Source organism: Sphaeramia orbicularis, chromosome 14 (assembly GCF_902148855.1).
Source record: "Sphaeramia orbicularis chromosome 14, fSphaOr1.1, whole genome shotgun sequence".
NCBI lineage: Eukaryota > Metazoa > Chordata > Actinopteri > Kurtiformes > Apogonidae > Sphaeramia > Sphaeramia orbicularis.
In genome coordinates, this window is record NC_043970.1 from 26,339,481 (window position 1) to 26,351,474 (window position 11,994).

The following is an 11,994-nucleotide window of genomic DNA, read 5'->3' on the forward strand; positions in this document are numbered from 1 at the left end:
ACTTGAGCTTAAATTAGTCTATATGTGGCCTCTGACCTTAAATGAGTTTGACACACTTGACCGTTAATTTCTTCAGTGTAATTTTTAAACTTTGCAAATTCAACCCACCCTTGTATTAAAGTGTCATCAGTAGAAAAAACATTTTCCCCTAGCTGCAGTGAGCTAAGAGCTAGAAGGGCACTAATTTTAGTATTTACAGGTATGAGTTCAGTATGAGTACAATTTGTTTATTCAAGAAATAACTGACATTTCTTCCAAACTCCAATTGAAAATACTATGATTTTTCTTTTAGGTTTTGCAGAAAATGGCAACTGGTCAAATTAATAAAATGCAGTGTTCTCAGAATAATTATAACACTATTATACCTTTTAGTAACTAAGGTTTTAACTCATGAAGAATAATGATTTTTAGCCACAGCTGTGATGCATTATGCCACATTCTCCACCAGTCTTTCACTTTGCTGTCGGCTGTTTAAGAGCAAAAATTCAAGAAGCTTGATTTTCATTGCTGCTTCCTGTTGATCACATTTCACTGGGGTCTAGGAATAGCACAGGTCACTGTTTACTTTCTAGAGCTTCAGATAAAGAATGTTTATTAACAGTATGAACAGCAGAGGGAGCTTCAACACTACACTGTTCCCTACAGCCCCAGCAGGGTTTTATGTTCCAGTATTTTTGCATAACACCAACTGTTGAGTTCAAACCTTCAATTATTCAATCACAACGTTTTTTGTTACATCCATTATGTAAAGAGAAAAACAACCCTTTTAATCAGTTAAATATTCAATCATGACTTTACATATTTATCTGATGGTATAGGCACAGTTTTTGAAACTTCACACTAACCACAGAACCACCAGACAAACCAAATGCAAAGATATCTGCAATAAAGTATTAAGGGGCCAACTAAAAATATCAGTTATATTCTTCTTACTGCTCCTTTCCAATCATGAAAAATGTTGTTTTCTATGTATAGTGAATTTTATGTTGTGTTATAGTGTTGTTGTGCACTTTCATCGAAGGAACACATAAAAGAAATGAAAATGAAAGTTGGTTAAGCATTAAATGATATATAGGAATCTGAATGTGTGAAGTATTGATGTGATACTATCAAATAATTCAAATGGGGGGGTGGGGGGTGGATAACTAAATCATAAACCATGTGTAAACCATTCAGTTTGGCACTCTTGGCTACAGGTTAAATACTCAGAAAAACAATGTAAATTGTTCAATATGGATTAAATTATTCCAGTTCAAGCATAAAGTAAAAAAGAAGCTCAAAAAGAGCTGAACAATGACTGATATGATTAATTTATGCAAACATGATGTGACATGGAGGAACATAGTAGAGAAATTTACTTGAAGTGTTTAATTCTCCAACAAAAAGACTTTAAGAATCAACCTCTCAATCTAGTTTTTCTCTAACCACCTGAAATTAAAATAGAAGTTGTGTTTGATGATATTGTGTTGTTAACAAAAACACAGACAAAATACAGCTATTATCATGATCAAAACAACACCTCTGCTTCCTGGTAACGCATACTCTTCACATTAGGCGGCGGTCACCTGCTTTGCTTTGTATGAGTGCACACTTCCTTTTGCAGAGGCTCTGCACAACATTTTCTGTTCATGATCTGACAATACTTTTACTCAGTTAACCCTCAAAACTATAACAGACACTGGTGTCCAAAAGCATCTGCTGATCTAAACTGTTTAATACCTGTTGATCCACTAATCCTACCAATACTTGTAAATAATTGGTGTAAAATGCAGTTTGTCATCTCTTCATGGTCATCAGATATGACCCATTTGGACGTTCAGAGGCTCTGTGAATGTGGAAACACTGTCATCTTCTACAACATTGATTCACTAGTAAAACCAATGGAATTTAATTAATGACAGTGGCTGGAGATGCTTGTTTTACATTCTGTTAATGATATATTATAGTCATATAGTCACTGTTTCTTCAGTTTTCTCAGTTTTGATGAAATAGCATTTGAATTTACTCTGAGCTTTAATGAACATCTACATATTCAGTAAATTAAATCTTTAAAAAATCCCAGATTTCCACAGAAAAATGCAAAATGCAGAGGATGAAATTATAATAAATGGTTAAATATAGAGAAAATATTATTTAGAAGTTCTGATAAATATAGTTCCAGGCCTTCAAGGGTTAATGTACCTCAGCACAATGCAGAGGTCCTCAATATTAGTATTAGTAGTATTAGTAATGATAGCATACACTTTCACCTCACTGTATTTGTGAATGAAATTAAATTTTTTGTCACTGCACTTTATAATTAGTAGTTTTATTTAGATCAAATGCATTTTTCTCTTTTATAGCATTGACTGTGTGTTGAATAAAAGACCTTCATCTTTCTTTTATATTGCCTACATTTCTTCCGCCTTTAGTATATTAAAGTAACTAAAACTATAGTTACAATACCCATATCTGGTAATGACACCTTTCATCTTTGAGAGTATGTTGTGTTTCTGACCCAGGCCAGTCTGGTTGACCTCTCAGGTGATGCAAAGACTCGGCCCTGAGCAGAGAAGTGTCCTTTTGAGGGGTTAGGGATCCTGCAGGGGCTGACCGACTGAGACCTCTGCAGCCTCTTCACAGCTGCCGATCGGACTGAGATGTCTCTCACAGAGTCCAGCAAACGGCCGGAGTTCATGTGTGCAGCAGAATGAGACCAAGGCCTGGAACTTGACCCTGTTCTGACACATGATACACCTGGAAAACAAGGAGGAAATGGTTTTAACAGACACACTGTTCACTTAGCTCTGTGAATTCATTGTGATTATAGTCACAAGACGAGTGCATTTCTACAGAAGAGGATTAGGGCCACTGGGGCAAAAAAAATGTTCCAGTATATTTTTTTTTTATTATTATTCTGAGATTAAAGTCAGAATTCTGAATTCTATTCTATTCTATTCTATTCTATTCTATTCTATTCTATTCTATTCTGTTCTACTCTACTCTACTCTATTCTATTCTAGTTATGTTCAAATAACATCTATCCATATCTATTTTATTTTATTTTATTTTACCTCAGCACCATTGGAAATGAGGGTTTAAATAAGTAAATGATGATATGATGATGATACTGATACATTTTACTGACATACTTTCATTTAAATTTTGAAAACATTAACATTTACTTGTAGTTCTTTGACTCAACAAATATGTCCAAAACTAATTCTTCTTCCACTCAACATAACCATGTAGATCCCAACCTGATGGAGGAGGAGTGATCTGGTTTGTAAAGCTGCAGTCATCAGCGTCCAAACTTCGGCTGTTCCTCACGGCCTGCAGGGAGCGGAGGCTGGTCTTCAGAGGTGACCCGGTCCTCCCTGGTCCTGACACACAAAACATCTGAGTCTCAAAATTAGTTCAGATATCCCCCTCCAATCTCTTTAGTAGTTGTTAGCTTCATGCATTTTTAAATTTATTTTTAACCCTCAAACACGTGAACAGCCATTGGTGACCAAAAGCATCTATTGATCTAAATGTTTAAGAACTTTTGAATTGATAATCCTTTTGTTCATGTAAATAATTCCGGTTGAATGCCCTTTTTCAGCTTTTTAGTGGCCTCAGACTTGTTTTATTTTTTATATCAACATGCTATGTAACCAATTTGTTAACCTTGAGTCATCAGTAAAACCCATATAATTTGATGACAAATGACAGTGTAGACACTTTTTATGTTAATTTAATGGTATGTTTTGCTGAAAAATTTAATTTACTCTGCGCTTTTATAAACATCTGCATTATCGGTGAACTAATTATAATAAGCAAAATACCTGATATTCATCTGAAAAATGCAGGGGGTAATATTATAATAAATGGTGAAAAACCACTGAGGAAAGGTTATATGTGGAGAAAAACTCATTTGGAAGAGACCACCAAAATACTCTAGGTCTTTAACCCATGAAGACCCAAACATCCATCGTTGACCAAAACCATCTACTGATCTAAACTGTTTAATACCTGTTGATCCACTAATCCTATCAATACATGTAAATAATTGGTGTAAAATACAGTTTGTCATCTTTTCATGGTCATCAGATGTGACCCATTTGGACATTCAGAGGCTCCGTAATGAACGTGGAAACACTGTCATCTTCTACAACATTGATTCCCAGGTAAAACCCATGGAGTTGGATCAATGACAGTGGATGGAGATAGTTGTTTACATTCAATTAATGAGATATTATACCGAAAATATAATAACCCTCATCTTTAATTTGCACTTTTATGAACATCCATACAATCAATAAATTTTCATTGAAAAAAAGCAAAAGATGATAATATTTCAATGAATAGTGATAAGTCACTTAAGAAAGTTCAACAGGGTGTACCCTGCCTTTGCCCTAAGTAGCAAGGATTGGCTCCAGCAACCCCTGCGACCCTAGTGAGAATAAAGCGAGTTCAGATGATGAATGAATGAATGATGTAATTGTTAAAAAGCGGATTTGTCTACTATTAGGCTATTTTGTAATTTTTTTTCCTTTTCTTTCAGTTATATTTATTTATTTATTTATTTATTTATTTATCTATTTATTTATTTATTTATTTATTTATTTATTTATTTATTTTAACCTTTTTTGTTCTATGAGTACTTTGCTATTTTTTATTACTATTCATATCATTGTGAATTATGGTGATAATATCATGACTCAGGATGTGACAATAATAATACTGTTGTTGTTATTATCACTATGGACAGAGAAAGTATGTCACGTCGGACCAGGGGCAGGAGGGTGAGGGGTTGGGAAGAAAGGGACATGTTTAATACTTCTGAAATTGAATGTTCAAATGTTCAGTGTAATTTAAATCTGCATCAAAAGATGATCAATAAATATGTTTTAAAAAAATAAATAAATAAAAAGGAGGTTCAACTAAAAAGAAAAAAAATCATTTGTGAACTGCCATAAAAATAGCCCTGGTCTTCATGGGTTAAGGTTTAAGGTGGCCTCATATAAGAGCACAGGTCATGTTGTATTCTGTCAGATGCACATTAAATCAGTTAATCAAATGAAAAGAAAATATTAAAATTCATTCTGTTTTCAAAATGTAATCTGATGGGGTTGAAAAAGCATTAAAATGCAAAGATTGTACAAAGACCTTGACCCTGGGTGAGTTTGAGCAGCTTAAACTGGGTGACTTGCTGGTGAAGTCTGGCCAGTTTTGGACTTTGGCAGCTCTGCCTTGGTTTCAGTGTTGGAGATGAACAAGGAGAAGAGTTGAGCGATGAGCGACCGGACCACCAGCAAGGGGAAGATGAAGGCCGTGTTTGATTTCCTGGGCTGGTGTCATCAACACCAGTATTTATAACAGTGGTGTTAAAGTAAGAAGGAAGTGCCAGCCGTGAGTCAGGACTTCTGGGTAGAACAGGCGAGTCCTGTCGTAAACCTGAAACACACACCAGAGTTTCCGTCTGAGGCTCAGTGTGACAAAGTGAAGTCCTGTGGATGCAAACGTTGCTTCTGTACTCACTGGCTTCCTGTAATCGGGCCATGATGTGAACATCTGTGAGGTCGTCCAGTCTGTAGCTGGTTGAGTCTGATGACATGCTCAGATCATGGAAATCTGTTTAGATCAGTACATTTTAATACATAATAGCACTTCAGTGTGGGTATAAAAGCTTATTCTATACTGATCATGATATTTTGCTGCATTTCTACATGATTTCGGTAACTATTATTATTTCAGTTCAATTTCAGTATCTTCACTGTTATTTATATATATATATATATATATATATATATATATATATATATATATATATATATATATATATATTTCTTAGAGTTAGTTATTATTTGTTTATTTATTCACCAGCACAACTAAGAAATGTATTGGTAAAAGATTATATGTGTATTTGTATGCATGTATGTGTACTTGTATGTGTGTGTGTGTGTGTGTGTGTGTGTGTGTGTGTGTGTGTGTGTGTGTGTGAATAGATATATAAATATAAAAGAGTAGTGTAAAAGGAAGAGGGACATATATATTATTTATAATATTTTAGGGAGAGGGGGTGGATTAAATAAGTTGCACTTCTTCCCACCCCTTTTCGGGCATGTAAATGGAACCATTGTGCTGTTCTTCTGTCTAAGATTGTTATGATTCTTGATAATTATCTTATTATGTATGGTTTGCTAGTTCGCATATATGTTAAATTTCATTGCATGTTCAGAATAAATCAGTAAATCAGAATCTTCCATGATATTTATATAAAAGATGATGAGAATACAGTGTCTTGAGACTTTTGTGTTACCAAAGCTGTTGGAACTGCTGGTTGTGTTGACTGAAGTTTTGTCTATACATGAGTCCACTGAAGTGTTACGGCTTTGATGGAAAACTGCAGGACGTCTGTAGTAGTGACAGCTGGTTCCTGACAACAAAAAGAGTGAAAACCTCTCACATAACAACGAACCTTTCCTCAGACTCCCTCTAGACATGACTGACAATGACCACGTGTTCCTCGTACTTACTTGAATCCAATCTGTTCATTAGTTGGCGACACGCTGCCTCCATCTCAGGACTGCGTTTATCCAGGACGTGTCTGCACCAGCTCACAGCAGATTCACTTCTCTCCACAAATACATGCTTCTTTGGAGACTCATATAACCTGTCAGGAACATTAGTTTCAGTCACTACAGTCATATCCTGACCATTAATATCAACCAGCCTTCACTTTTTTGGGCTGTAGTTGTTTCTTTTTTTTATCTGCTGTAACATTTTAACAAACAAACAAGACGTGTCAGGAATGTTTACATTTTCAATATCATACCCTCTTTTGAAAAACACTTAACACATTGTCCATATGAGAATACTTTTGCATGGATTTGACCCAAAATTCATTCACATGTTCTTCCAAAATCAATTAATACATTTCTCAACTTTCAAAACCAGAAAAAATCACCAGAAATTTTGATTGTTTGTTAACTTCCACTTTGAAACAAAATCAATAGAGATGAGATGAGACAAATCAATGAGAGATTTTGACAAACAAATGAAATATAGCAGATTAGTCTGACCAGTAGAAAGTTCTCTCTGCTTCTCTTTGTTTTTGTTTACATTATTTCTAAGAGGAATTATTGGTTATCATTGAAAGAAATTCTTACCACTACTATTTTAGTGGTTTCAGTCCATTTTGCACCACAGGTTAATTTATAATAAATAAATTACAATGTATATACAGTAAATGTAGTATGTAGACAAGTGTGAAATCATCAATTATTTACCTAATTCAATAAATTCAGTTTATATGAGAGTTTCTATAGGTAAAGGCCACTTTTAGTGTCACAACAGGGAAATTTAACTTCTGCATTTAACCCTCAAAGACCTAAACAGCTGCCACCAACCAAAAGCATCTATTGATCTAAAATGTTTAATAACTTCCTATTTTATCAATACATTTAAATAATTTGGGTAAATTCAGTCTCATCTTTTTAATGGCATCAGATATGACCTATTTGGCTGATCAGGCTTTGTAGTGAACATGGAAACACCAGCGTGACAAATGACAGGGTTTGTAGACACTTTTAGCATTCAGTTAATGCTATGTTTGTTGAAAAAAAAATCACTTTTTCTTTAATTTTCTTTGTTTTGACATAATAACCTTTGAATTTACTCTGAACTTCTATGAACATCTACACGATCAGTAAATTAACCCATAAAGACCTAGTGCTACTTTTGTGGCAGTTCCCAAATATATTTTTCTCTATATTGGACCTTCCTTAAGCGATTTATCACTATTTATTGTAATATTATGCTCTGTATTTTGCATTTTTCAGTGTAAATCATGTATTTTCCTATATTCAATTCACTGGTCATGTAGATGTTCATTAAATCTTAGAGTACAGTCAAAGGATATTATGCCAAAAACAGAGAACACTGGAGAAATAGTGACTTTTTCAGTAAAATATGTCATTAACTGAACAATAAACAAGTGTGTCCATCCACTGTCATTGATCCAACTCCATGGGTTTTACTGGTGAATCAATGTTGAAGAAGATGATGGTGTTTCCATGTTCACCATGGAGCCTCTGAATGTTCAAATGGGTCATATCTGATGACCACGAAAAGATGACAAACTGCATTTTATACCAATTACTTCAATGTGTTGATAGATTTAGTGGTTCAGAAGTTATTAAACATTTTAGATCAGTAGATGGTTTGGTTGACAGTGGCTGTTTGGGTCTTTATGGGTTAAATATTGGAAAATATTGGCTGTGAAAAAATTTATAATAAATAGTGATTAATCAGTTAGGAAAGGTGAAATTTATGGAAAAATACATTTGGAAATCACCACAAAAATGGTTGTAGGTCTTTGGAGTTACCCTATCCAAGTACACATACAAATAGCAGTGGGTTTCCACTGAGGGACCTCCTCCAGATCTGTGTACCACGGTCAACAACACTGACACAACTGATCTTCTATACATGTTTTAGATAGTAGGGGGCACTGAAAACTCAGAATCTTGTTGACACCTACCAGCTCTCTTCATCTTGCACATCGTCCTCTAAATCAAGGAGCTCTACCAAATCCAAAGCAAACTGTTCCTCCATTAAACCAATGTCCCAACTGTCTGTTGAGTAGTCATAGTTGTACATTGTTCCACTCGTGGCACAACAGGACACAGGTGAACTGCGCCCAGACATCAGACTGTCTAGCCTTATCCTTGCATCCATGATAAAAGACCGACTGCTGCAGCTTTTTGCTTTCGGTGTTTCGTTGTCCATCCGGATGCTGCAGTATGGATCTGAATTCCCGTCCATCTGCACAGAACTGCAATTCAACTCATGGAAGAGATGATGATTTGAGTCAACCTCTCCTGATGGCTGGTTGTAAAAATAACCATTCCAGTCTCTTTGCAGTTGGTTTTGGAGCTGCATTTTCCAAACAAAATCCTCAAAGCTGCTTCTAAATGTTGTCTAATTAGGTTTTATGAGATAATAAAGCAATGTAAATCCTTCAGGTTGTAGTTAGAGTCATGCTGTTCTTCACGCAAAGCAACCCTGTATCTTCAGTTCTATCAGTTCTATTTATTGACCCAGATTTGTTGAGTTGGGTTAAGTACAGACACTCAACAGATTGGATGGATTTAAAGAAGCATCATGAGCTTAAGTGGATTAAACAGTTCGTGAGGTGCAGCTAAGAAAAAGAAACATCCACAACAAATGTATGCATCTGTAACAATAATTGCAGTAAAGGTGTTTGTTTACCTGTTTGTGTCATTATACATGTTAATAGCATTGGCTGTTCAGGTTAAATTGTGAAAGGCTTTTGTTATATTTGTATATGGGACATGTTCTGTCTTTGGCTCTCATATTAAATGCTTCTGCTCAGTGTCGTTTTGTTCTCAAAAGTACTTGTCATCACATCCGAGGAAGTCAGACTGAGAAGTGTGGTCGTATCAGATTATACTGCTCCCTGTCTCACACAGACACACATATAGATTAACACAACACAGAGGGCTTATACTTTCACCTACAGATATATAAAACCTCCCTTTACCCAGAGATCAAGTGTGTCTTTTTATAGATGAACTGAAAATGCATCTAAAGGCAGCTGAATGTTAAAATAACTAACCTAGCAGGTCATTTCAACACCACTGTTGCAATGCCCTCTTTGAGTTCAAGGGTGCGGTCTATTGAATTTCTGACCACACCTTTTACAAGTAGGTGCAACGGGGGAGGATCAATACCTAAATACCAATACCAGACAGTGAAAATAGTCCACAACACATAAGAAAGTCTGGATCGAAAACCTTACTGAAAGAAAGGTATGCAAGTGTGAAAGTAAAATGAGTCATTGTGGGATAAATTGGTCCCTGCTAGTGTTTTACTCACAGAAATTATGTTTTTAGCTTCATATTACTGCTTCATGAATGTGTATGTTGCATTTTACTGCTGTAAATGTGAATGTGACATGAACACATTCATATTTTTTGTTTAAGGATAGTTTGCAAATTTCACAATTTCACACAGTAATTTTACTTTTTTGCATTAAAACAAAGACAAACATTTGGAGTTGTCATTATTTACAAGTTATTCAAATATTTTACTGGTCTGAACCACTTGAGATTAAATTGGGCTGTATGAGGCCCCTGAATTAAAATCAGTTTGACACCGCTGGATTATTTTAACCTATAAATAATGACAACACCAATTCTTTGTCATTGTATTAGTGTGAAAAAAAGTAAAAATGTTTACATTTACAAACTATCCAACCATCCATCTATTTTCTACCGCTTATTCGGGACCGCATTGCAGAGGCGACAGTCTAAGCAGGGATGCCCAGACTTTCCTCTCCGCAGACACCTCCTAGCAAACTATCAATCGATCAGTCAGTCTTTATTTATATAGCACTTTTCATACATTAAGGCTGTAGCACAAAGTGCTTTACATATAAGTTTAAAAATCAGTACCCCCCCCCCCCCCACACACACACACACACACACACACACACACACACACATGCAAGCCCACAAGCTCACACAACTATCCTTTTACAAAAAATGTGAATAATCTAAACAACCACAAACAACCTGAACTTTATTATGAAATGTGTTATGCCTGTCATTTGATGTTATTATTTATAGGCTATTATGATAGTATTTTATAATAGTATTTTACTGGTCTAGCCCAGTTGAGATCAAATTGGGCTGTATGTGGACTGGGCCCTAAAAACCTCTGGACTACGGTGTAGCTCAGTGGTTTCCAACCTTTTTTGGCTTGTGACCCCATTTTAACATCACAAATTTCTGGTGACCCCAGACTTTCAAAACAGAGACATTTTTTTGCTAAAATGTATTTGTTTTTGATCACGTAATAGTTTGCTATACTATGTTGCAAATAAAAGTTAATTTTAGATGGTATTTAGTCTATATAATATATATTATTATGGACAGAGGCAGAAAAGACAGGTGTAGATTACCGCACAAAGTGAGAATTTTATTTTCCTTGGTCAGGATATGTACAGTCAGTCCAGCTTGTATTTACAAGGCTGACAATTAATACTGAACAAACAATAACTCAAATTATGAATTAGGAAAGAGCTGCAGCATCTGAAACTGACCACAATGAACATTTGAAAGATAAACAGTACCACAGTGCTTCAGTTTCAGATTCAGAGTTTGTCATGTTTTGTTATGTATTGTGATTGTCTCTCTCAACTCACCATATATTTTTTATTAGTAAGTTTTTATTTTTTATTTTTATCAATTACAAAAAATTTCAGGTGACCCCATTTGAATTCCAGCGACCCCACATGGGGTCCTGACCCCAAGGTTGAAAACCACTGGTGTAGCTAAATGAAAACCCCATTCACATTTATAAGACTGTATTTTAGTGATGGGACTTTGGCTCTTTGAAGGGAGCTGTTCAATCAGGAGCCGTTCACTGAAAAGAGTCGTTCAAAACACTGGCTCTTTTATGTTTTTTGCATTCTTTTGAAACACCAATGTTTTAATGACTAAATAGGCTACATGTGATGATTGACATTACATTTTAAAGGTGTTTAATTGGCGCGGCATTAAATATTATCTTACCGTAAAAAAGAAAAGTTAGTTCAAATGTGTGGGCTAAATACATGACATGAGAGGTGACATTAGGCAAATGCTGGAATTGGACAAAAAACATCATGGTATATTATGTGGACTAGCCCGTAGCCTAAAAATGAAGAAGAAAATAAAACATTTTCTTATGAAATAACATTTTATTCTCCTCAAAACACGAACAATAAATGTGTGTAAACATACAGAAAAAATTGCACAAAACACAACAATGATTAATGACTGCAGTTACTTAAATACCTGAACTATAGTGCAATTCTCAGAACAAGAACAGTATGTTGGTAAACATACAGAAAAAATGCACAAAACACAAAAGCGATTTATCATTGCAATTACTTAAATACCTTAACAACTGTAGTGCATTTTCCCTCAGAACAAGAACAATAAATGTGTGTAAACATACGGA

General features: G+C 35.1%; 1 protein-coding gene across 3 annotated transcripts; it reads right to left on the reverse strand.

Moving 5' to 3' along the window:
• Positions 1-206: 206 nt before the first annotated feature.
• LOC115432896 (SLAIN motif-containing protein-like) lies at positions 207-9,077 on the reverse strand. 3 transcript variants are annotated; one of them, XM_030153982.1, is made up of 8 exons: positions 8,507-9,077; positions 6,501-6,637; positions 6,284-6,400; positions 5,503-5,595; positions 5,131-5,418; positions 3,240-3,362; positions 2,498-2,736; positions 207-574 (listed from the first exon to the last, which is right to left on the reverse strand). In XM_030153982.1, exons 1-8 carry the CDS (start codon positions 8,905-8,907, stop codon positions 569-571), a joined length of 1,404 nt encoding a protein of 467 aa, XP_030009842.1. In that variant the 5' UTR covers positions 8,908-9,077; the 3' UTR covers positions 207-568. The 3 variants fall into 3 exon arrangements, with proteins under 3 accessions (XP_030009842.1, XP_030009841.1, XP_030009840.1); XM_030153981.1 differs by lacking the exon at positions 207-574 and having other exon boundaries at positions 2,060-2,741; positions 3,245-3,362; XM_030153980.1 differs by lacking the exon at positions 207-574 and having other exon boundaries at positions 2,060-2,736; positions 8,507-9,076.
• Between the last annotated feature and the right edge of the window lie 2,917 nt (positions 9,078-11,994).